This window comes from Corythoichthys intestinalis, chromosome 22 (genome assembly GCF_030265065.1).
Source record: "Corythoichthys intestinalis isolate RoL2023-P3 chromosome 22, ASM3026506v1, whole genome shotgun sequence".
In the NCBI taxonomy this organism is placed as follows: domain Eukaryota; kingdom Metazoa; phylum Chordata; class Actinopteri; order Syngnathiformes; family Syngnathidae; genus Corythoichthys; species Corythoichthys intestinalis.
Genome location: NC_080416.1, coordinates 15,417,367 through 15,444,574, shown reverse-complemented (window position 1 = coordinate 15,444,574; position 27,208 = coordinate 15,417,367). Strand labels below are relative to the sequence as shown.

The following is a 27,208-nucleotide window of genomic DNA, read 5'->3' as shown; positions in this document are numbered from 1 at the left end:
AACTTTGACAGTGGGGGAAAAAAAAAACATCTAGGACCAAATGAACCACCATGAAGCTTTGAACCAATTCGCTACAAAGCGTCATTGCTTCAAGAATCTTAATTTGGCCATCACTGCTCCCTTAGGGGAGATAGTCAACCTCTGCTGCTACCTGCTGTCAATTGTGTTGTCGTCCAACATGCCTCCTAGCATGCATTTCAGCGCGACAGATGTAAATAACAATCAAAATTGATGTTCTGTGCTAATTATTTCTTCAGTTACTGTTCCAGTTGTTTCATTAATTGCTAGCTATGGTATTTGGTAACATTTTGACACTAGTGCCATAAAACTGCCATAAGACCACCATAATTATGACATGACACTGCAACGAGCATCAATGAATGCTTATGACAGATGTCATTTTGTGTCATCCGGCAAATTATCTCACTTTTGAATGGATGTAAAAGATCCGAGCTGGACATAAACGTTGCATAATTTGCAGGATGATACTTGATGACATCTGTTATAAGCATTCATTTATGTCCATGATAGTGTTATGTCATAATTATGGCAGTCCTACGACACCGCCGTCAAATAAAGTGTTACTATTAACACAAATAAATCAATAAGCAGCAGGATTCAAAATGAAGGAACAAAAAGTAGCTGCTTATAGTCCAAAAATGATGGTACATTTAATAGCGCGTACACTTCATTACGCCATCTGCTGTAAAGAGACACATTGACAAAACATTTATTTTCTTGTGCAATTCATTACAGTACAAATAAAAATGACACTGAACAAAAATCCAAAGATTATAGGAAACTTTCCAGTCTATGACATAGCAGCATATTATAACGCTCCTTTTCAAAGAGCGCATGAATCACCATTTAAGATATGTCCGTGCTTATCGTCACTTCCACATTCAACATGCTACACAATCGCATGGATGTGGTTCAGAATAGCCGAGCGATTAGCTATTTCACGTTAAGACTATTTGGTCTATGACACATTTGTTTGATAATTGGAAACAATAAACTACTGCCATCAACACTAATCATCCCTTAAAGCTGACATTGGCATCTTGTATTCTGTATGGCTGTTGTTTTTTTTTTTTTCACATTGTACAGCCGGGACAGAACAGGCAACAAGAACAACCAGAAAAATCTCTATTGAAATGTCACATTACTCTCCCATCACAACGCAGTTCCTTCCACTGGATCCTGGTCTTTAGGGAGAGGCTCCTGCCAGCAGAGGGCCCGATGAACATTCACTTTGGAGACACAGACTCCGCCAGTAGTTTTCCCTCACACGTTCCACGACACCCCGAATAACAATAAAATAAACTAAAAACCATCCCATATCCTTTGAAGTCCCTCCCGCGAGGCCACACGAATAATCCGCTACACAATCATGTTTTACAATCCCTGATGAGCACTTAAACATAATTACAACACTGGAACGTACAGTGTTAAGAGTAAGGTCGGGTACAGTAGCTTGATTTGCTGTACTCTTTGCTAGTTGGAGGGGTGTTCCGGACACGAGCGATTCACCTCGAACCACTCATCTATACACCTGCAAACAAACAAAAATAGAGTATTACAAGTTTGCTTAAAATATACACTGCAATTTGTGTTTACTGATCCAGAAACATTTTATAATAATTGTCTATCTCATCATGTGATGAGAGATTTAACAGCCTGTCTAACATTAATAAGTGAATGGTTAATCAGTGTGTTAATCATGTGTGTTAATTATGGTTGACCAGTTGTTAAGAAAGGGAAAATTGAATTTTTATTTGCTACTTTTCAGGTGCAGATCTTGTGCCTGTATGACTTTTGTTCTTGATATATGGTATGTATGATCATTGCTAGGCTAAGAGAGATTTCAAAGATTAACTGATCTGTGTTTCTGCATAAAATATGCACACTGATGATTCTTGGGACTGGCCCATAAAAATTAACACCAATTAATTGCATGTAAATTTCAAGATTACCTACCATTTACCTACAACAGTTGTTAAATTTTTAACACTAGGGAATCTAAAATCCATTTTAGTTAGTGGCTGAAATTTGGCTCAGGACAGCAATAAAAAAAAATTTTTTTAAATCCATGTACTAGGGCAGGGCGGTAAACCGAAAATTTACCGTCACCGAAATTCTTAACGATGACCGACGTAATTTTGACCAGGTCGGTAAATTCGGTAAATTAATAAAACAAGAAAATATAGTCTTTTCATCCCGCTTTGATTCTGTGTTGTTCGTCTATGTTCATTCCCCTTTAAGAAAGCAGTCAATGGGCTTACGTAGGGAGTCACGTGATCATCAAGAAGCCAATCAAACAAAAGCCCGGTAAGCTAACGCTAGCAGCTAACGCTACAAGCAAAACGTGATGGAGTGTGGCTTAAGGGAGGTTCACCAAACTTTCAACCGACATTTAGTAGACTCTTGGTGGCATCCAGACGGGCTTTCACCCGCTGTCCTCCCTTGTTCTCACGATTTCCGGAGATGGTGCTTTCAGTGCTTTCTACTGGTAGCCAGGCTAACGCTAGCTAGCGGCTAACGCTACAAATGAACGTGATGGAGTCGGATAGCGGCTCTAACCTTGTCGAAACGGCTGAACTTAATGAGTGGATTGGGCACGGACTGCATCTAACAATTACTATGTGGCGTTATTTTGTATCTGTCTGTGTGTGATTCCTCTGATAGCTTTTGTGATGTTTACGTAAAGCATTCAGCATAAAGTACAATCCAACGGCGAAACTTATAATGACCGAGAAATGGCCCCAGCTATTTTTCTGTATGTGCTTATTTCTGTGTCATTATTGCTATCATAAAATCTTAAGCGTTTCAATTGAAGATCAATATAGCTTTAATGTGTGTGTCTCTTTGTTTGTTTGGGGGTTCATTTGTGCGTGCATTTATTAAAAAATGCACTGGGGGGGACCCTGAAACCATAATGTAAACACTTGTATTTAATAATTATGTCACAGCAGCCATTAACAATAAGTTGTCTTTTTGAAGTGTACTGTTCAAGCTGCAAGTCATTTGTGTTACAATGACATGTTTGCACAGGCATATTGATTTTGATAATGTACATTGTTCAAGTCATACACGCTGTTATAAATGTTCATACTTGAATTCTTATTGCTTACAATACATTTTTATAAACTTAATGTTTAGACTGCATGTACAATTGTTAAATACAGTATATGAAATTGAATTCTGGTAAATAAATCAAGAAACAGTTAATCTGTATTTCATGCATTGATTCAGATTTTCAAATTATATAACAGTATGCTTGGGCGAATTTATCGTCATTTATCGTTATCGAGATAAATCTGCTCAATTTATCGTGATACATGTTTAAGGCCATATCGCCCAGCCCTACCATGTACTGTATTTTCCGGACTATAAGTTGCGCTTTTATTATTTTGGCTGGGCATGCAACTTAGGTTACGTCTAGACTAGGACATATTTTCTCCGAGGTATTTTGCAGACTATTTTTATACCTATCCGCACTACGTTTAAAGTGCGTTTAAGCCCCCCCCCCCCCCGCGCTTCTGCAAGGTACGCCTGCATTTGCGCAAACTACACACGCATAGAAAGGACGGAGCAGCCTCATGTGTTACGCTATCGTCTGCGCCATTTACCTCTGAACTGGAAATTATCATTACTCGCAGGCGAGAAATTTGGAAATTACTACACCTTCTAGACCAGGGGTCGGGAACTCCGTTTTGCGATCACTGTTTTTTTTTCGTGAACGCATTTGAACGCAACATGCGAGAGCTAGAGTGAATGGACTGAGGGCACACTCGGCTTTTACAACCAATCTAAGAGTTGTGATTGAAATAAATCTTTAGAAAACAACAACAAAAGCCTGACATCGTTACTTGGGATGTTACAATCAATGCTCAGTTGCTCACTCACCAATCAGAAAATAACGACTAGAAACACATGGTGTGGCGCTGCGTATATTTCCTGGAAGCCGCAACCATGAATGCTTGTGCATAACAGTGGCAATCCTTGAAGTGGCGACAGTTTTGACAGGTGGAAATGTCATGTAAAAAACTGATCGCGCGCCTCTGTGACTGGGGGTGCCACGCAGTTCAATTTTTGTGGTTTGATTATCCCCGACACATTTTTATATACTCCAGTTCGGTCAGCATTGAGTTGGAAGGGGCCGGCCCCGCGGCTGGCTGATCAGAGACTTAGCGCGGGAGACGAGCTCTGTAATAAAGCGCTCATCTCCGTGTAATCAGCGATGAGAGGACCACCAATGGCCACTAAATTGAAGCATATTATTGCGACGCACGTTTAATGGTTGAAGAAAAACGTGCAAATGCATTATCAGCTCTTTACTCAAGCGAGGCGGCCGGTATTCTGACAAATTTTGCTATCCAACAAAAATTGCACCTTTGCGGTTCTGCGCATGCGCGTGATGTTAAAAAAGGCCGCAAATGCAGCGATTCCAAAGTAAACACTACAAACTTTATTTAAAGAAAGGAATATTTACTTTAGTGTGATCATGGAAAGACATGTAGAAAAGTTCTCCTCAGACGCATTCTACCACGTTAGCTGCACACAACAACTGCACCCCGCTCTCTCACTGTTAACGACTTCACCATGTCATTAAGCATTCATTTACCCCATTTTTGTGTTGCACATGAATCAGAAAAAGGCCAGGAAATAAATAACACTATTGAGAAAAACAAAATTTCAAAATGCTCTCTGGTATTTTTCCGGGGGCCGGACCAAATGTGGAGGCGGGCTATAGTTTGGGGACCCCTGCTCTAGATGATAAATTGTAAACAATGACTGTGGAAAAGAAAAGAGCAGGAATGCCGCGTCTTGATCATCCACCTCTATTGTTTACAATGCTCGCGCCTTACTAAAAATGGCGATGGCACGCTCCATGACATCACTTCCTTAGTATCCGATTATTGTACGGAGACAGCAGTCCATATTAAGTAGTGGGTAATATTACCCGCTTACATTATCCGTGTAACAACTAATCCAGACAAGAGGTGTATTAGTGTAGCCGACATGCCGTATAGTCTGACTAATTACACGTTTAAGGCGTAGCCGTATACACAAGTGTGACCTATGTACAGTGGTCTCTCGTTTTTCACGGTTAATAGGGACCAGTCACTTTTCTCTCCGTGACGTAGAGGCAGTGCTTTTTGGGGGTGAGTTCAATGTTTTTATTCAGATTCAAAAGCACTGGAAAGTAGGGCTGCAGCTATCGACTATTTGGCTACGTTCATACTACAGGTCTTAATGCACAAATCCGATTTTTTGTCATATCTGTTTTTTTGGCATGCCCGTTCAGACTGCCTTTGTCCATTGAGACCATTCAAGTATTACGCATGCGCACTAATTCGCAGTCCGACACGCGCTGAGCAAGACGACCCGCATGCGCAGAAGCATCAAAACAAATGACCACACATGTTGGCTGTCATTCGTCATTCCAGGGATTATCATATTTTGCTCGCCAAAAAGAGGACACAAATGACAGACATTAATAATCCACGTTTAGTTTTATTTTCAAAATTTATATGGACTGATAGAACACATACACGCACACACATAAGCCTTGACGTGTGTGCGTGAAATGACGTGGGTGCTTCAGTTTGCCCCGACTCGGCCATGTGTGCAATAATGAAATATTGCTCATTCGGCGCACAGAATTAAAATCGAAAATTGACAGGTTTATCCTTTTCTTCATTTTATTTTTTTATGACTGGACTGTGGTCAAGCCCGCTTCGTGCTTAAAAGCAGAGTTCAAGCTAGGCGCTAATGCCTGCATCGCTGCTGTCCTTCGTGCCTCTTGCTGTTTGCTGACGTAATTAGTGCATGAATTCCGATTCCGGAGACTGGACAGTACAGACCGCTGCGACAGTCTGGAAAAATGTGGCCCAGATCGGATTTGAACCACATACGAAAGTGACCCAGATCGGATTTGAAATGGTCCAGTTCTATACGACTTGTCACGTTCAGACCGTCAAGTTAATGCCTCACTCGAGTCGGAAAAACACGAAAAAATCGGATTCGTGCATTAAGACCTGTAGTATGAACGTAGCCTTTTAGTAATCGAGTAATCGACTGAAAATTCTATCGATTAATCGAGTAATCGGATAAAAAATTTTTTTTTTTTTTTGGTAAAGAGCAATTATACATATACATGAGAAAAAAAGACATTTAATCCAATATTGAACCATTTTCAGTCAATCAATGCCTTTATTTTTTTCGATGTACATTGTAAAAAACAGCCAACAATTGCATCTAAGATGTGACTAGAAAAAAAAATTCATTGCTTTCTCTCAAAAAACTTCTAGACCTTCTATATATATATATATCTATATATAACATATTTCTTACCTAAAAATGTAATTACGCTTGACAACACACATCACTTGAAAGCTACATGTTTTTCCCACGTGTTTCAATTTAAGTTTCCATTTGTGTCAAGCTATTTTTAAGTTAAGTTTTAAGTTAGTCTAAACTGTAAGTACTGGTAGGATTTTGAGTTTTTGCAGTGTTCAAAATAAATGTATGATACCTGCTGTATTGGAGCACATTTAATCAGCAATGACTACTGAGCTAAAACTGACAGTTAGCTTTATTATGTTTTAATTTTACACCCTCATCACTCTACAGTGCTGTGTTTTTACAGATTAAATAAAGCCTGCATGTTAGGCACGCATCGAGAGTGGTCATAATCAATGGAAACCTAGCCCTCCGAAGGGCTAACGTTAGTTTTTGGCAACGTCGGCGTAGTTTGTAGCGGCTGTCAGCTGCGGTAAGTTTTTTTTTTTTTCTTTTTATTGCTTCTTCCTCTACGCACGTGACGTCAGCGCGTTGTCCCGCATTAAAAGTAGTCCGGGCAAAACGGGATGCTTAGAGCTGGCAAAATTAAATGATTCCTCGAGGTGAATAAAATTACTCGGATCAGTTTTTAAACTCGAGTATTTGTTTCAGCTCTACTGGAAAGAAATACATATAAGACGCGTTTTCCCCCTTTTTCCCCAAATTAAAAAAAATAAAACTTATACAGTATATGTATATTGTAATAAATTGTTTTTAAGCACTACAAATGTAATAATTCAGATATAAATGAGATATATATCAAAGAAAACAATTATTTGAACATGTATACATGCATGTATCTTTAAAAAAATTGCGATGGACTGAGGGCGCGAAGTTTGAAGAGCGATATAGCAAGGCATGACTATGTTTTTTTCCCCTTTGACCCCCAACAGCCTGTTATGTTCTTAAAGTTACCGCAATTTCCGGACAATAAGCCGCTACTTTTTTCCCCTCATTTTGAATCCTGCGGCTTATAGTCCAGTGCAGCTTATTTGTTGATTTATTTGGGTTAATATCTAACACTAGTGCAGCTTATTTGTTGATTTATTTGGGTTAATATGTAACACTTTATTTGGCATTACTATGACATGACACTGTCATGGGCATTAACGCATACTTATGGCAGATTTCATTAAGTGTCATCCAGCAAATTTTGCCACTAACTCCATATATGACCTGCTCGGATCTTTTACTGCCATTTAAAAGTGAGATCATTTGCCGGATGACAATAAATTACATCTGTCAGAAGCATTAATTAATGCTCATGACAACGTCATGTCATAATTATGACAGTCTTATGACGCCACTGTCAAATAAAATGTTACCGGTTAATCCTTTGTTGTAAATATCCCATTATACAGTGAGGACAGCTGATGCTTATAGTCCAGTGCGGCTTATCTATGAACAAATGCCCGTTTTTGTGTCAAATTTGGTGGAAGCCGGCTTATAGTCCGAAAATTACGGGTATCTGAAAAACTTTGATGTTCCGTTAAAAGATGCCTATTTAGGCTGTTGGTTCTCCAATTTACTATTATTACTTTAAATTATAATGTGTGTTCTTGGTTTCTGATCAATTTTTTAAAATTGCCCAAAAATGCGACTTACACTCCAGTGCGACATGTTTTTTTTTTTTTTCGTCTTCATTGTGCATTCTTTGGCTGGTGCGACTTATAGTCCGAAAAATACAGTTTTTTTAATCATTGGTATGAGGGTTTATGGGTTAAGTGGTTTGGAATTTGAATGTTTTCTTAGCTCTGACTCAATGTTTGCTTGCCAGGGAAATAGTAGTTTTCTTTTATTAGGTGCCATTGCTGAAAGCTATTGCAAAACAAATTGTTCCTAAGTTAAACAGTAGTAGTTAATAGAGTTAAATAACTGGCCTAACTCTACATTTAGTCAGACCTCAACGAAAGAGGAAACCTGTGAAAGGAGCTAAAGCTGTGTCTCAATGTGTGTGTAAATTACCCTTTATGGTAGATACAGAGGCAAGGGAGTCTGGCAATAGTGTCGCCTTGCTCCAGCTCCTCTAAACAAATGGCACATTCCCCAGAATCTCTGGATAGGATGTCCTCTGAAATAGAAAGAAATACAAAGTCAAACATAGTATCAAATGTCAGATGATAGAATTCTAATGGAGGCTTTCTATAGAGAAAAAAATGACATAGTGTCAATACTTGGGGCTTGGGTGTGACCGGGATTACTGGCAGCACTGACATGTATATAAAATCAAACCTTGCTTTGAGATAATTATATCTGTGGATCAGGAGAGAGGGACGAAGGGGATGCTGCACTCTGTTGATTTCTCCTTTGCACAGTAAACGTTACATCGCTTTATTTCATTCACTGCCATTGTCAGGGATGGATGTTCAATCTCGTTTGGCAGAGAGGAGCAGTCAGTCAAGGATCATGACACGGATATTACATGCGCAGCATTCACATTACAGGAAAGGCTATGCATACGCTCCCGGGTGCATTTCAAATCATTTGTTCTAGTAGCTCTTTTTTTTATTTTATAAGGGCGACAGACATCATTAATAACTGGGGCGATTGTATTACATTAACTGTATGATATGTACAGTAGGAAGTACTTTACATTAGGTTCAGTATTTTAGTTTTAGAGGGGTAACAATACAAAAAATATTGCAAAACCTCTGTATATTGCAGTGTTTGGGAAAGAATTAGCCATTAACCAAAGCATTATGCACTTTTTTTTAGGCTACCGCAAGGCTTGCTGGGAATCCTAGCATTAATTCCATTATGGTCACATCTCCTCCCAACCTGTGCAGTTAGTGGTGCTTTCACATCAATTGGAAATAGCAGTGTTTAAAAAAACAAGAAGACATGTAACCCACACAGAACACACTACAGTAGGGCTGCAGCTATTGATTATTTTAGTCGTGGATTAATCTATTAATTTGTTTGTTCGAATAATCAAGTAATCAGATTAGGAACATTTAATGCGTTGCAGAATTTTAGGAGATGTAAAACGAAGGCTTGCTAAATCGCATTTTCGAAAGAACATTAAATGCTAATACAAAATAAAATTCCCGAGTGGTTCTTTAAACTATGCAGAATTGCACTTTCATTTAAAAATAAATTTAAATATCTGAGTTTAGCCTCAAACGGTATAAAAAAAAGTACAATAAAAGAACAGCTGGCTAACCTGTCCAAATCAAATGTCAAATGTCCACTAGCTTAAACGCTCTGTTTTATTTTATTTTTTTTACAATGCTCCTTAAAAAATCGTTCAAACACAAATTCCCACAAAAACAGCCAAATATACCCTTAAACCAAATTACAAATGCATAAAAAAAACATATTAGCTAAAACAAAAACGATAAGACTTCATAATGATATTGACGGTACACATTCTCCAGACACTGCGCCACGCCTTCAACTAGGGGGCCATCCCACACTCCGCTTCAGTCGGTCGCAGTTATTGTCAAACGCATGCAGCGATCCAACGCCAGATTTAGGTTGAAAAATTACGAAGCTGTACCACATACAAACAGGAAGGATTGTCTCAGGAGTGATTTATTCGAGGATTCAAGCTGATTTATTTTTCGTACCATGCATGCAGTTTGAAACGTGGGAAATGGGAGAAATTAACCGCTACGGCCTTGGCGTCATAATTCGCAATATTTACGTAAAATAAATGGTAACTGCCTTTTTTTTGTTTTTTGTTTTTTTGCTTTTAACCAAGAATCGGGACTGTTTTACGTTCATATCTATAAAAACTTTAGGGATTTATGCATTTATTCACAAGAATTTTCAACGTAAAAAGCTGTTTGTGGTGATGAGGCAACGCCACAGTGGCTTAAAGACTAGCAGCACATTCAACATATTTACGTAAAATAAATGCTAACTTCTCGTTTTTTTTTTTTTTTGCTTTTAACCAAGAATCGAGACGGTTTTACGTCAATATCTTTGAAGAATTCAGGGATTTAAGCATTTATTCACAAGAATTTTCAACAGAAAAATGCTCTTTGTGGTGATAAGGCAGCACCACAGTGGCTTAAAGACTAGCAGCACATTCGACATATTTACGTAAAATAAATGCTAACTGCCCGTTTTTTTTTTACTTTTGACCAGGGCCGGCCCAGCCTATACGCAGATTATGCAGCTGCTTAGGGCCCCTGACCACTAGGGGGCCCCCAATCTGGCAATTGTTTAATTTATATTCTATTTTGTTTACTACAGTTTGCTTTATTTGACTTTTGTGAGTTTTGATACTTGATTACAAGCTTAAAAAAAATAAAAGTTCTTCCTTAACTTCTTTCTTTCCTCTTTTAGAAAAAGGTTTGGCGCTATCTACTGTAAGTACTGACAATCATTTGGGGTGAGAAGTTTGAAGTATGCAGTGCAACAAAATCTGATAAATATACAAAATATGGACGTATGGGTTGGATTGCATGTATGGGTTTCACAGTACACTGTGACGAAATGGTGGGCCAAAAATATGGGCCCCTTTGCATTCTTTTGCTTAGGGCCCCCAAATGGCCTGGGCCGGCCCTGCTTTTGACCAATAATCCAGACTGTCTTACGTCCATATCTATAAAGAATTTAGGGATTTACACATTTATTCACAAGAATTTTCAACGTAACCAAGAATCAGGACTGTTTTACATTCATATCAATAAAAATTTCAGGGATTTATGCATTTATTCACAAGAATTTTCAACGTAAAAGCTGTTTGTAGTGATAAGGCGGCGTCACAGTGGCTTAAAGACTAGCAGCACATTCGACATATTTACATAAAATAAATACTAACTGCCCATTTTTTTACTTTTAACCAAGAATCGAGACTGTTTTACGTCCATATCTATAAAATATTCAGGGATTTAAGCATTTATTCACAAGAATTTTCAACGTAAAAATCTTTGTCTGTGTTTCCACTCGGTCAGCTTTGACGGAGATCGGCCCCCTATTAATTGGCCCCGTGTCCCGTCAATATATTATGAAGTCTAAGCAAAAACTTACCTACAGTTGGTCTTAACAGGGAGCAGCTGGATTCAGCCATTTCAAATGAGTTTTACAACACCACTCTAATTAAACGAATACTCAAAGCAGCAAAATTTGATTCGAAGCTTTTTTGTAATCTAACTACTCGAGTTTATCGATTAATCGTTGCAGCACTAGAACACATACAACCCAAGTTGTTACATTATTACTATTATGCTATCTTAATATAGTCGTTACTCATAAGACTTAAAACCACTCACGAGCATTCGTGGATAGATTATCTACATTTACATTTGTCCAAAAATACGTATGCCACTGTGCCACTTCTGTTTACGTTGAATACTTTTATGGTGCAGTCCTTCTTGATGTATTTCACATTTACAACTAGTGTGAGAGGGGAAAAAGCTATTATAATAGTGATTGAAGATTTTTTTTCCACATCACCAAGCGCAAGTGCACCTCATTGTTTGCTTTCCCCCTCGTAAAAGCATAATGGCGTCATTCTTACTGTTGTAGGTGAGGCGTGATTTGCTGAAACACATTAGCAGATGTTTCTCGATTTCGTCCGACGCCATGAACTTGGAGCACACGGGGCAGTGGAAACCTGGGAAGGGAAGGAAGCAAACATAAAGATATAAAGATGACCTAGATGAGATTTCACACTGGCAGGTACAGTACACAACACAACTCATATTTCCGGAAACACACCGGGAGCAAGGTCATAATTCTTCTGGAAACGCACACCATGTGACTGACTGGTTTAGTGTTTAATCAAGTCATAATTTCAAGCCCATATACGTGGATTTGGAGCAGATTCTCGGCCAGATTAACCGGGCAAGCGTCCACGAGCTGCAGTATCATGAAATCCAAATCGGGAAATGGCCTCCAATGCATCATATGTGCACCATGTGTCCACGAGCGAGGCCAGGAAAAGAGGAACAGCACGTGGACGCCACTGAAAACGTGCTACTAGCCCATAAATTAGGCATGTGCCGGTATGATATTTTGACAGTATGATAACCTAAAGCCAAAATATCACAGTTTCACAGAATTGCCATTACAGCTCTAAAATGTGTTACTTTGAGATATCTGGGTTTAAAAAAAAAAAAAACGTCATTGAACGGAATTTTTATTTTTCAAATCATATAACGTTAAGTTAAAATAAAAATAAACAAATATTCCAAATAAAATTAATAAATGCAGTCCTTTAGGTGAGCCTAAACCCACAGCTCAACATTATTACCATCAGAACAAAAAAAAAAATTGAACTATTATCCATTAAAAGCACATGTGTATGACTCGTATCGTGTTTACATCATACAGACACTCTCTTTCTCAACACAGACAGAAAAAAACAAGTTTTACCACCGCTAGACACACTAAACACACTGGAGTAAACTCTCGTAGCTGGTGGAAAATGTTAATTACAGAGGGGTAATAATACGGAAAGCCTATCTGTATTGTGGTATTTGGGAAAGAATTAGCCATTAACCAAAGCAATAAACACTTTTTTTAGAGGCTACCGCAAGGCATGCTGGGAATCCGAGCATTAATTCCATGACGGTCACATCCCCTCCAACCTGTGCAGTCAGTGTTGCTTTCATGACAATTGGAAATAGCAGCGTTTAAAAAAAAAAAAAAAGAAAAGAAAAGAAAAGAAAAACTAGGCCTGCAAGCAGGACTGAACGGGCCCTCGCATGTTGGCTCAACTCGGACGGCACGCAGGTCAGGGTAGTGGCAGATCGTCTCCCTCTCATCATCTCCTGAGAACCTAACTTGCTCGGAACTCGCCTATTATTTGGGGATTAGAAATACATTCTCACACCTAGGTGAAAAAGCCCCTATTGAAGAGAGTCCTACAAAAAAGGAGGCGCTACTGAGCTGTGCAGCCACGCCCTTATTCAAAATAAAGCTTCTAATTGGGCCAATTCGACCAAGTGTGCCAAATTTTGTGGGTCTATAAGCAGCCCAAGTCCCTGAAGAATTCTACTTCCTTTTTAAATGGCGAGCAAAGGGTCGTCCCTGTAACAGACAGACGTGTGGACATGGGCCTTAAATTGTAGTCTTCCAAAAGGTCTTTTAACTACAATGACCAACTTGAAAAGAACTGGACATGTATAAGCAAAAAGACTTTCTTTTGCCACAAGTTGGCGCTGACAGTTGCAAGAGAGAAAAAAACAACGTGTTTTACCACCGCTAGACACACTAAACACACTGGAGTTAACTCTCGTCGCTGGTGGAAAACGTTAATTACAGTGTTTAGTAACCTTTAATTTTGTATAAATGCGAAATCATGTTGGAGGTATTGCCTCCTCAACAGCCACCCTCCGCAAACATGTTTTACATGTCCGTTGGCCCTCCTCCTCTAAGCCGTTGCCGTCTGTAACTTTTCTGTAGCCGAAGAATTCCCACATCAGCGATTTCGTTTTCTTTGATGGGGCGAAAAAAAAGTTTCACCTCTGCCAGCCATCGTGTAGCACAGCTGATTAACTGACACAGAGCAACAACTGGTGGGGGCGGGGGGGAGGGGGGGTGTAGTTTGAGCCTTGCAGCTGCAAGTGAGGGATTTCTCCATGAATTTTTGGGACATAAAAAATAGCTAATACCTTAGGGACGGTATGACGGAAATTTTTTGCGGTTTTGAAACCTTGACGTTTTCATACCACGGACACAGACTGCAGCGAACCATCGCCGGATTTATGTTTAAAAAGTACGAAAGGTGTAACGCATACAAACATGAAGGATTGTCTCAGGAGAGATTTGTTCGAGGATTCAAGGTAATTATTATATTTTTTGAACCATGCATGCATTTTGAAACATGAAAAAAATTAATGGGAGAAATTAGCTGCTACAGCATTGGCATTATACTTCGCAATATTTACGTAAAATAAATGCTGCCTGCACGGTTTTTTGGCTTTTAACCAAGAATCGAGACTGTTTTACGTCCATTTCTATAAAGAATTCAGAAATGTAAGCATTATTTCACAAGAATTTTAAACGGAAAAAGCTTTGCTTACATTTGGTGGCCACTAATTTCCAAACCGACTAGCCTCATACTTCGCAATATTTACGAAAATAAATGCTACCTGCACGTTTTTTTTGCTTTTAACCAAGAATCGAGCCTTTACGTCCATATATATATATATATATATATATATATATATATATATATATATATATATATATATATATATATTAGGGCTGTCAAAATTATCGCGTTAACGCGCGGTAATTAATTTTTTTAATTAATCACGTTAAAATATTTGACGCTATTAACGCACATGTCCCGCTCAGAAAGTATTCTGCCTTTTGGTAGGTTTTACAGCAAGGCTTTTTGCGCTGTCCAACAGCGAACTCTTGTGGTCGCTTTGCGACATGGTTTATTATTTTCTTCTTTTCTTCATTATGGCTGCACGACGTCTCGGGCTTATAATGTTGTGCTTATATGATCCTTGGACAAGATTTGTCCGTAAGTATGGTTGTTGTAAAGAATGTACATATTATGTTAGTAAGCGAAATGTTATATTTTTTGTATGAGACGCTTTTTGTTTATGTTTAGTGAACCTGTATAGCGTGCTAAGCTAACGTTGTTGCTAATGCAATGCTTGTGTACTTTTATTTTGTAGTTTTACGACGGTCTAAAGAGGACAATGGTTTGAGGCCATTTTATTAATAAATCAGATGAAAAAGGAAGAAGTCTAATTATTAAGGCGTCGTTCACTAGCTGTCTAGCTTTGGAAAAAGTAGACACTTCGGAGTGAGGACAGCATAGACAGATTTAAATGACAGTAGAGTGAAATGCCCACTACAGTCCTTATGTACCGTATGTTGAATGTATATATCCATCTTGTGTCTTATCTTTCCATTCCAACAATTTATTTTACAGAATATATATATATAATTTACAGAAAAATATGGCATATTTTATAGATGGTTTGAATTGCGATTAATTGCGATTAATTACGATTAATTAATTTTTAAGCTGTAATTAACTCGATTAAAAATTTTAATCGTTTGACAGCCCTAATATATATATATATATATATATATATATAAGAATTCAGGGATTTAAGCATTTATTCACAAGAATTTTCAACAGAAAAAGCTCATTGTTTACACTACCGTTCAGAATTTTGGTGTCGCTTTGACCCCAAACCTTCGAACCGTAGTGTACAAAATGAAAAATCTCATGATACACTTGTTCAAAAGTTTGGGGTCGCTTTGACCCTAAACCTTTGAACGGTAGTGTACATTTGGGGGCCGCTAATTTCCTTGCTGACTAGCCTCATAGTTCGCAATATTTACGTAAAATAAATGCTACCTGCACGTTTTACGTCCATATCTATGAAGAATTCCAGCATTAAAGCGTTTATTCACAAGAATTTTCAACGGAAAAAGCTCTGTCTGTGTTTCCACTCTGTCAGCTTTGACGGAGATAGGCCCCCTATGAATCGGCCCCGCACCCTGTCAATACATTATGAAGTCTATGCCACGGTATACTTTGAAACCGGTAATCGGCACATGTCTAAGCCCCTTGTGGGGAGTCAAATTAGAGGAAACCATAAGGAAATGACACTAGGCTTTGTTACAATTATATGATGTGGTGAGGAGGTAAAACAGTCACTGTTTTGACTAAGTTCTGCTTGGTCTCAGTTGGGACACGCCTCACCAGGAAGTGTGTGTCTGTGTGTGCGTGCAAATGTGTAACCAGCAGGCAGCTCTTATCTGCTGACCTACATTATGCACTCTTCCCTCTCGCGGTCGCCGTGAAAAACAGGCCGGTTTTGCAAGACAGTTAGAGGGATGGGGGGGGGTGTGAATCTTAAACAAAACAGCCACCTGTGGCTGCAATCAAACTGCGACGGCTGTTATACAGTACTGTAAGTAAGTGCCATATGCTCCAGTGGAAAAGTACAAGTAAAGCAAGTAAGATCAGGTTAACTCATTAGATGTAGATGTCTGATCTATTTTGACGAGGAGAGGCCTGATTTTTCATTGAAATTAAACCCTATTGAGCATGGAATAATACTATCTTGACAAAGGAAGGCAGGCCAGAGCTCAGATTTAAACAATAGAACAAAAGTGTGGTAAAATTTTCACACCCAAAAATGCTATAATTGAACTTTGACCTAAGACAACCCAATCTCAAACTTACCAGTCAACAAGCGAGGGGACAGATGAGCCGGTAGGGACCCTATTAGCAGCCGGTGGCCCTCGGGGGTCATCTGGCCCTCGTCTTCACCATCTGTGCCATCCAGACTTTGATTGAGAGTGTGCGAGCCCGGTCTGCCTCCGGCAGGTATGCTGAGACCGGAACTTGTGGGTCCCCCGCCCGTGTACCTGATCCGGGGGCCCTCGGGTCCATTGGTGTACCTGAAACCGGCGAATCTTTCCCCTCCGCCGGAGTTGCTGGACGGCAGGTCGGAGCTGGAATAAGCCCGAGTTCTGCCGTCGTACGCGGGACTGCTTTGTTTGGCCCCCATTGGGTTTTATTCTATTGTTGATGTGATCAGGGGCAAAACTCGTCAAGCTCTTGAGTGGGGCTTAACACATGCTTACCGTCCTGACGACGTGACAGCAACAAAGGAAACGCAAGTCAAAGCGCCATCGTCGCGTCGAGACAACATTTTAAAGTTCCAACGTCGTGCGTAAAAGTGCACACTGGCTGACAAGTAACTTTAATTTCCAGACGGCCGGTTTTTCCTTCTTGCTGTTGTTGTTTTTATTTGAGCACAGCCCTTCCCCTTCGTTCGTTTCGCCCCGAAACAAAACAAAGGTGCAAAAAACAGCCGATTTCTTCAGCTGGAAGCCATCCGTCGATCGTTCTCGGGCGTGCAAGTTTATAATTAAGAGTTGACACGCGTCCTACGTAGTTCAAGTTTGTTTTTCTTCTCGACTGTAGACCGTCTGGAGAGAAAAATAAAAGCAGGGATTGCCCTCCTCCCAAACCTCCAACCGGAAGTCTCCATGAAGAGAATGGTTTTCTGCCTTCAACGTAAAAACCAACAAGCGACTCCTTGATCATAAATAATGGTAAAATTTAAGATTTATCCTTTTTACATTACTTTGAAGCATACACTAGAATCAACAAGTGCAAATCATATATCCATATTGTTTTTTACTGGGTTGGTTAAATCGCATGCGTTATATTTTGAAGGCCGTATTCCTTTTTCCTCGTTTCCGACCCGTACTTGACTCCCGAGTTGTCAGGTGGCTCGTGACGTCAGAGCAATGAGCCCAGCGGCCTGTTGTTGGCTCAAGACTTGTTGCCTGTCAATCCCAAGACAAAAGGGAGAGAAAAAAAAACACCCATTCACATTCAATCACTCACATCAATGAACAACATATTCATTTTTCCAGCAAATCCTTGGCTTGCAGCATTTACATATGCTAATCTTCAGACTTGAACACGATTGAGCACTGACATTTACCCTTATGGGCAATTAATCATGTTCAATTAATCTTCTAACATTTACAGTCATGTAAAAAAAGAACACTCTATGGAAGCCTGAGTGTTTTCTAACATATTTGGTTATAAAGATATTTAATTCTGTTGAAGAATACATTAGGACACCCCCACATTCAATCCCACTTAAAATGGCTAAAATCACACACAGGGGTATCACATCAGGCGCACATAATTATCATTACCCAGTGTTTTGAAGGAGGCTTGCATCATTTAAACCTCACATTTAATTTGGTGTGCCCCTGACTGTTGAAGTGAGAGAAAACACTGTGGTGAGATCAAATGAGCTGTCTGAGGCCTTCAGAAAGAAGTTTGTAGACGCTTATGAGTATGGTAAGGGATTTCAAAAGATTTCAAAAGAATATAAAATCCGCCATTCCACTGTCCGGGATATAGTCTACAAGTAGAGAACATTCAAAACAACTGCAACATGCCCAGGTCTGGCCGTCCAAGCAAGTTCACCCCGAGAGCAGACCGGAACATGCTAAAAAAAAAAGTCTCCAAAAAACATAAAATGTCATAACGTTACCTACAGCAGGCTCTTGCTACTGCTTATGTGAAAGTGCATGTCTCTACAATTCACAAGTTTAATTTTCATGAGAGGTGCGCGAGGAAATGTTTGCTCTCCAAGAAGAACATGAAGGCCAGACTGATGTTTGCCAGAGTGAATGTCGACAAAGACCAGGACTTTTAGAATAATGTTCTTTGAACAGATGAATCTAAAATTGAAATACTGTATTTGGACATCAGAACAGAGGACATGTTTGGCGTAAACACAGCATTCCAGGAAAAGAATCTCATACCAACTATGAAGCATGGAGGTGGAAGTGTCATGGTTTGGGGATGCTTTGCTGCAGCAGGACCTGGCCAGCTCACCGCCATAGAATCCACAATGAATTCTATCATGTATCAGAGGATGCTTGAGGAACATGTGAGATCATCTTTTAAAAAATTAAAGCTGAAGCAAAACTGGACCCTGCAACATGACAATGACTGGCTGAGTCAAAACCCAGATCTTTAATCCCATTGAGATGCTGTGGGGTGACTTGAAACGGGCTGTACATGCAAGAAGCCCATCAAACATCTCAGAGCTGAAAGTATTCTGCGTTGAGGAGTGGAGCAAACTTTCTTCAGACCGATGTCAAAGTCTGGTAGATGGCTACAAAAAGTGTCTCACTGAAGTTATTTCAGCCAAATGAGGTAACACTTGCTAATATGTACAAAATGGCCCCCAACCTGACAAAACTAAGACAAAAACAACCTCTCCATTAAAAAAATCTTCTACTTTTTTTTTATGTGTGTGTCATGGAAAGTTTGGACACAAAACTGAGAAAAAAGGGATACAAATTTAGCTCCTGAAAATGTGTATTTTGTTTATTTTTTATTTTTTTAAATCTTTTCTGGTTCGATTAAGGCTACTAGTGTGTTTGTAGTATTCCCAGTGCTAAAAAAAAACCATAAATATTATAATTTTTCATCAGTAAAGAAAACAACAACCACGAACAGCATGCCAAAAAAGATGGAAATTGACCCTTTAATTTTTTTCTCCATTTTCTTTGTGTGAAAATTTTCCACTGCTTTTTTAAGCATCTTTTTAAAAAATGCTCAATCTGCAACAGCCTCAGGCTGCCGAAACATACAAAATCACTCCCCACAAACACAACAACAACCCAAAAGTGGATTCACACGCTTTATTGGAACAACTGCACACACGCACGCATGTCTCGGGGACAAACGCATTAAGGATACACTGCTTGAGGAACAATGAAAGGGGCCTAGAATGACACAAACACAGGCTTCAGATAAACCTCCTTTGTGGTGAAGGCAAAACTGGGTAGTTTCAAGCGGCAAATTGCAATAGAAATAAGATTTACGCTGTCACGAAAGAAAAGGTGTACAACCGGAGTCAAGGGCGTTTGTTTCATCTCAACATTAGTAGGGACGATATGACAGCATAGCCTGCATGTATATTTTTTGCTCGGGTGGGATATTACCGTATTGGCCCGAATATAAGACGGTGTTTTTTGCATTGAAATAAGATTGAAAAAGAGGGGGTCGTCTTATATTCGCGGTCTAGACATTATACCCATTCACGACGCTAGATGGCGCCAAATATCATTGAAGCGATGTTCTGTCATGACAGCTCTAAGCTACTCTCCCCATTCACGACGCTAGATGGCGCCAGATATCATTGAAGCGATGTTCTGTCATGACAAATCTCAGCTACTCTCAAGTTTAACCATTTGCATTATTTTATTGCAATATTTTTTCAGATTTGTTTCAAGACTACAGTTACAGTTAGTTGTTAATGCAGTTATTGCAATTTTGTTGTTTTATCACAATAGATTGGTTTATTTACATTTCAAAAACCAGAATCCAATCATTTATGAATGTGATTGCACTTTAGTTTATATATTTAAATGTTGAGATATTAAGATTTGAATGAGGCAAAATAACATGCTTTTTCTCTCAAATATATTGTTATAATCATTTGTTTCGGATGTTTTTTTCTGTATAAAAATTACTTTGGTGTTCAAAAAGTCGTTTTTCAAACTTGAGTCTTGAAAAAGAGGTGGTCGTCTTATAATCAGGGCCATCTTATATTGGGCCAATACGGTAATAAGACCAAACAGATTGGGTGGTCAGGGCTACATTTCTCACAAATATGAAACTAATTAATTGATATGCTAAATCAGGGGTGCTCATTATGCCAATCACAATCGACCAGTCGATCGCAACGCTAATGTGGTTAGCTTGCGGCATCCAAAAAAAATATATAAACAAAGACAGAAGGACACTTCTCTCTAATTAGCTTCCTACTGGAGTTTTGCAAGTTAGCAAGTTCACACAGTTTAATGTTATGCTAACTCTGATGCAGATCGGGCGTTCAATAGTAAAATTAGTGGTGTGTTTCCCACCTCCACAACACTGGCGAATGGCGTCTTTTTAAATTACTTACAATGGCTGCTGCTGGCCGAAAAAAAACATATCTTCGAAGGGGGCATGTTGTCAACATTTATTTCTGTCGGGGCTGTGTTAGTGTCGGCTTGCGTGTATGTGTTGTAGGTTGGTGAAGTCATCAGACAATCAACGTACATTTGTGGGGGACATGTTTGTGGACCGGCACATTTAGCAAGTGAAAAGGGGTAAATTAAGTTTGAACATAATGAAAATAATTCACTTAATAATGGTAGGGTACATTCTGTCCTTACAACATATTAGGAAATTACCTCTATAATTGAACTCATTTTATAATGCATAATAGGTTGCTTAAAAGTTGGTGGGGACAATTTGAGCATCTTGAAAAGTTGGTAGTGTTATTTCCCTATGCAAACCTACGCCCTTGACTGGAGTCTATTTATAGATGTCGTTGAATTACGCTAAAGTTAACTCATTCCACTGACGGAGATAGACATCCGGTCCTTTGAATTCACTGCCAGCCCTTCCAGTCCAAAAGGATCGGACGTCTATCGCCGTCATTGTCAGCCAATGAGTTCTATTTAGACGGTTTGTGCTGGGAGAGGCAATAACTAGGAAGACCACAATTAAGAGCTACAGATAAATAATAGTGTTATGTGACACTAGAATCAGGAAGCGCGTCAACTCTGCAGCACGCGGCCTTTTGTTGTGACAGTCACAAGATAGCTTAAGGGAAAAAAAGTGTCTTTGTACAGTTATGTAACTCCAGAAATTCTCCATGCCCCATGTGATGATAAAATGCTTTTTGGGGAAACACTGTTGAAACACTTGAAGTTCGCAAACGGAAACAAAAAAATATGGTTTTCCTCATTCGGTGTTTTTCGCCTATCAGTCCTCCATTTCGGTGTTTGCATGTTGTCGGCGTAACTGCGATGCCGTGGAACGTTAACCAAAAACGGTGAATGATTATGATACTCGGTCACATAGCCCTGTTATGCTTGTGTGCGGGGGCGGGGGTCAATCAAGTGCAACAGAGCACACGCCTTTAGAAAGCAAAGCAACATTCAAGAACATGATGGTGCATTTTGAAATACGTTGGCCCTATGTGTGTGTGTCAGTAGTGAGGCCCCTCGGACCCCTGGCCGGCTTCTCTCTTCTCAAGTGTGCGTGGGGGCTGGCTCGTCACTGCTGACTGACCCCCATCTGCTGATGGTCGGGCCCCGGCTCGCCCTCCACATCGGTGTGGTAGTGCTCAAACGTCTCGTCTTCTATGTCAGGGAGCCCCAGCAGCTAGCGGGAAGGAGGAAACCAACAATGTTGACTTTTAACACACATGGGAGTGAACGGGGTGTGCTTGTGGTGAAAGCATCGAAACTGGCTGTTTTGCAAAGGCTATTTAATCAGTAGAGTCGAACAGTGGGAGGTGGTCAGAGAAGTAAGTCTCGGCTCGTAAAGTTGGCTTTTCAATTCAAGTCGAACCCCCAGTAAATCAAAAAAGTGCAGTAAAATGATTACACGAGTAAAAAGAATAGGTGATATTATTTTAAGGTACTGTAAGGTAAGGGTGAGCCTTAACGTGATTAGCTGCCATTGACCTCGATAGACTTCTCATTTATTTGAACTAGGATGGGTTATTGCTGTCAGTGGTATCCAGTGAAAACATATTTACGTCCATATAACAGAGGCTCGTCTGTCACTGTATTGACTTATCAATGAAACAACCGACTATGTTAATGTTTAACCGTGAACAGCTATCGGTGAGCCGAACTGGGAAGTTCACGTTGCTTTTCTGTCTTTGTCAATTTTATTGTCGCAGATTAAGTTGGAGGTCTACGTCATCTCTTTTCTGTACTTTGCTAGCACTAGCCATGTTTATGCACTATCGGTAACCCTCTTATAATTGGGGGTTTTCGTAAGTAACCCAATCATAAAAAGCCTTGTAAACATGCACGAAAACCTGAATATGCTCATATTGTGTTTTATTAAAAACTAGAGTTGTCCAATGTTATCGGGTTGGAATAAAGTATTTTAAAATGATATTGGATAATATTAGAGGTGGGTAGTAACGCGTTAAATGTACTCCGTTACATTTACTTGAGCAACTTTTGAGAAAAATGTAATTCTCATAGTAGTTTTACCAAGCAATACTTTTTACTTGAGTCGACGTGTTAAGACAAAACGCGACTCTTACTTCGCTACTTTAGGCTACCATTATAGCCATTGTATTTTTCCTTTTTTAGATTTATTATGTTTTTGCCAGCGATGACAAGAGTAGCTCGACTAATTTCACCAATGAGACGTCGCAACAATAATCACATTACTTTATTACACCAATTAGACGCAAGCTTGCCATTTAAAGCACCGTAAAAAAATGGAAGTATCTGACATACACTCACAGGCCACTTTATTAGGTACACCACGCTAGTAACGGGTTGGATCCCCTTTTGCCTTCAGAACTGCTTCAATTCTTCGTGGCATAGATTCAACAAGGTGCTGGAAGCATTCCTCAGAGAGTTTGGTCCATATTGACATGATGGCATCACACAGTTGGTGCAGATTTGTCGGCTGCACATCCATGATGCCAATCTCCAGTTCCACCACATCCCAAAGATGCTCTATTGAATTGAGATCTGGTGACTGTGGAGGCCATTTAAGTACAGTGACCTCATTGTCATGTTCAAGAAACCAGTCTGAGATGATTCCAGAATTATGACATGGCGCATTATCCTGCTGAAAGTAGCCATCAGAAGTTGGGTACATTGTGGTCATAAAGGGATGGACATGGTCAGCAACAATACTCAGGTAGGCTGTGGCTTTCCAACGATGCTCAATTGGTACCAAGGGGCCCAAAGAGTGCCAAGAAAATATTCCCCACACCATTACACCACCACCAGCCTGAACCGTTGATACAAGGCAGGATGGATCCATGCTTTCATGTTGTTGACGCCAAATTCTGACCCTACCATCCGAATGTCGCAGCAGAAATCGAGACTCATCAGACCAGGCAACGTTTTTCCAATCTTCTATTGTCCAATTTCGATGAGCTTGTGCAAATTGTAGCCTCAGTTTCCTGTTCTTAGCTGAAAGGAGTGGCACCCGGCGTGGTCTTCTTCTGCTGTAGCCCATCTGCCTCAAAGTTCGATGTACGGTGCGTTCAGAGATGCTCTTCTGCCTACCTTGGTTGTAACGGGTGGTTATTTGAGTCACTGTTGCCTTTCTATCAGCTCGAACCAGTCTGGCCATTCTCCTCTGACCTCTGGCATCAACAGGGCATTTCCCCCACAAAACTGCCGTTCACTGGATATTTTTTCTTTTTCCGGACCATTCTCTGTAAACCCCAGAGATGGTTGTGCGTGAAAATCCCAGTAGATCAGCAGTTTCTGAAATACTCAGACCAGCCCTTCTGGCAACAACAACCATGCCACGTTCAAAGTCACTCAAATCACCTTTCTTCCCCATACTGATGCTCGGTTTGAACTGTGGGAGATTGTCTTAAACCATGTCTACGTGCCTAAATGCACTGAGTTGCCGCCATGTGATTGGCTGATTAGAAATTAAGTGTTAACGAGCAGTTGGACAGGTGTACCTAATAAAGTGGCCGGTGAGTGTAGATCGCTGCCCTCACCTCAACATGTCTCTAAAGCGCGGATTTAAACCTCTCTCCCAGTTTGTATTTGGCACCAATTGACCACGGAAAACCTGAGATATGATCCTTTGAATTTTCTAATTCTAACTATGAAGGAACTATTCACTATATAAACTAAAAACTATTTTCTCCACTAGAGGGCACTCATGCTCTTTGGACGAACGATGCGAAATTCAATGTTTTTGTTTTTGTTTTGTTTTTTTAATTTCTCTGGCTTAATGTGGTTATGTAATGAGTTATTGTACAGAATCATTATAGCAACAGTTCATATAGATAGGTTTGTGCCGAGAAAAAAAATAACATTGTTTAAAAAAAAAATCAAACAAAAATAAGCAGTTACTCACAATGTTACTCATTACTTGGGTATTCTTTTCACTGGATACTTTTTTACTTGTACTTGAGTACATTTTTTGGATGACTACTTTTACTTATACTTGAGTAATACTATTTTGAAGTATCACTACTCTTATTTGAGTAAAATTTTGGACTACTCTACTCATCGCTGGATAATATTGACATCGTTTTTTTCATGATCGGTTTTGGGCCAATATGCATGTTGCCTTCAAAGTGAATGTAGATGCCTTCTGCCTTTGTACAAGGGCTGGTCACATCTTATCACAGCAGTTATTCTTATTGACTAATAAATGTCTCCAAACTAAGGGGCCGTTTAAAAATTTCATGTTTGCATTTACACGGTTCCGTTTTGGTTCCGTCTCCATTCGAACGATGTCGCAATTCCGCGTGAAAACGATGTAGTATTCATGCAAGGTGACAAGGCGACAGCCAATGATGCACTTCCTTAACAACAACGTCCTCTCTACTCGAAGCAATGCCGTCCACATGGTTTTCTCATTTGCTTGAAAAGGCATAAAAACGCAAACATCAAATATATCTGAATTGAAAGTATTATAAACAGTTAATAATAACAGTTTAAGTATTATAACAGTTAATTAAAGCCAATGTTTCACCATGTTTATCTGTTTTGAATTTTTACCAGCAGCGACTGCGCATGCCCAAAATGGCGTGTGCGAGTGCTCATATGGTTGTGGAGCAATCCCTGCAATCAAATCGTTTTGCAATGGAGGCCGGAACCAAAAGTTTGCGTATTTGCCTTTCGTTTTCGCCGTCACCATGGAATAGTGAGGTAGGCTTGCCAACATGACGAGACAACCCAGAATTTAGGAATTTCGGACCACCAAATTTGACATTAAAACGGCATTTGTTCAGCTGTCCTCACTGTATTATTGGACATTTACACCAAAAGATATTAACTGGTAACATTTTATTTGACAGCGGCATCATAAGACGACAAGCCAAATGAATCACCATTGCTTCAAGCAGCTTCATTTGTCCATCACTGCTCCCTTGGGGGAGACAGGTAACCTCTGCTGCCACCTGCTGTCAACGTTGTTGTCGTGCAACACACCTCCTAGCATGCATTGCAGCGCAACAGATGTAAATATCAAAATTCATGTTCTGTGCTAATTTTTCTTCAGTTACTGTTCCAGTTGTTTCATTAATTGCTTGTTATGGTATTTGGTAACACTTTATTTGACTGTCATAACACCATCATAATTATGAACTGACACTGCCATGAGCATTGATGGCTTATGAAAGATGTCATTTTGTTTCGTCCGGCAAATTATCTCACTTTTGAATGGATGTAAAAGATCCAAGCTGGACATAAATGGAGTTAGTAACATAATTGGCCAGATTATGGCAGTCTTATGACGCTGCTATAAGCCGCAAGATTTAGAATGAGGGAAAAAAGTTGCGGCTTATCGTCCAAAAATTATGGTAGCCATAATATGTTCAGTCCACGTCTACCTATATCGGTATCAGTTTGATATCTATTTTGAATTTTTGCAGTTGGACAATATCAGATATCGGTTAAAAAGTCATTATCGTACAACTCTCTTCAAACCCCGATGACTACTCCTGGGTTAAAACTCTTCCAATGCAAATATCTGGCCATGCAAACCTGTTATTGGCTTATATTAGCTTATGCAGAGTCTCTATTCACAAGCAATTTTGGTCTTTTTCGTGCAGGAAATACAGTTGTGGTCAAAAGTTTACATACACTTGTGAAGAACATAATGTCATGGCTCTCTTGAGTTTCCAGTTATTTCTACAACTCTGATTTTTCTCCGATAGAGTGATTGGAACAAATACTTCTTTGTCACAACAAACATTCATGAAGTTTGGTTCTTTTATGACTTTATTATGGGTTAACAGAAAAAGTGATCAAATCTGCTAGGTCAAAAATATACATGCATGGATCTGAAAAAGCGAATCATTGACTTGAACAAGTCAGGAAAGTCACTTGGAGCCATTTCAAAGCAGTTGCAGGTCCCAAGAGCAACAGTGCAAACAATTGTTTGTAAGTATAAAGTGCATGGCACTGTTTTGTCACTGCCACGATCAGGAAGAAAACGCAAGCTATCACCTGCTGCTGAGAGAAAATTGGTCAGGAGGGTGAAGATTCAACCGAGAATCACCAAAAAGCAGATCTGCCAAGAATTCGAAGCTGCTGGAACACAGGTGTTAGTGTCCACAGTCAAGCATGTTTTCCATCTCCATGGACTGAGAGGCTGCCGTGCAAGAAGGAAGCCCTTGCTCCAAAAGCGGCACCTTAAGGCTCGACTGAAGTTTGCTGCTGATCACATGGACAAAGATAAGACCTTCTGGAGGAAAGTTCTGTGGTCAGACGAAACAAAAATCCAGCTGTTTGGCCACAATGCCCAGCAATATGTTTGGAGGAGAAAAGGTGAGGCCTTTAACCCCAAGTACACCATGCCTACCGTCAAGCACGGTGGTGGTAGTATTATGCTGTGGGGCTGTTTTGCTACCAATGGAACTGGTGCTTTACA

At 39.7% G+C, this 27,208-nt stretch overlaps 2 protein-coding genes across 2 annotated transcripts in view; both read right to left on the bottom strand.

Annotated features, from left to right (window-relative positions):
• Positions 1-614: 614 nt before the first annotated feature.
• Positions 615-17,280, bottom strand: LOC130910312 (E3 ubiquitin-protein ligase ZNRF2-like). The gene is made up of 4 exons (XM_057827497.1): positions 16,463-17,280; positions 11,816-11,911; positions 8,311-8,416; positions 615-1,552 (listed from the first exon to the last, which is right to left on the bottom strand). Exons 1-4 carry the CDS (start codon positions 16,788-16,790, stop codon positions 1,495-1,497), a joined length of 588 nt encoding a protein of 195 aa, XP_057683480.1. The 5' UTR covers positions 16,791-17,280; the 3' UTR covers positions 615-1,494.
• A 2,170-nt stretch (positions 17,281-19,450) lies between these two features.
• Positions 19,451-27,208, bottom strand: part of mturn (maturin, neural progenitor differentiation regulator homolog (Xenopus)) — a 43,575-nt gene continuing 35,817 nt past the window's right edge. The window contains exon 6 of the mRNA XM_057827500.1: positions 19,451-21,982. Coding sequence (XP_057683483.1) covers positions 21,875-21,982 — 108 coding nt within the window. The 3' untranslated portion in view covers positions 19,451-21,874. The remainder of the gene's footprint in view (positions 21,983-27,208) is intronic.

Bases quoted from the DNA above. Each gene is read 5' to 3' on its own strand.
- LOC130910312 (XM_057827497.1), bottom strand. From the start codon at position 16,790: ATGGGGGCCAAACAAAGCAGTCCCGCGTACGACGGCAGAACTCGGGCT. The intron at 8,417-11,815 runs GTAAGAATGACG...TTTCTATTTCAG, and splicing joins ATCACGCCTCACCTACAACA to AGGACATCCTATCCAGAGAT. The intron at 1,553-8,310 runs GTAATTTACACA...GTTTGTTTGCAG, and splicing joins CTCTGTATCTACCATAAAGG to GTGTATAGATGAGTGGTTCG.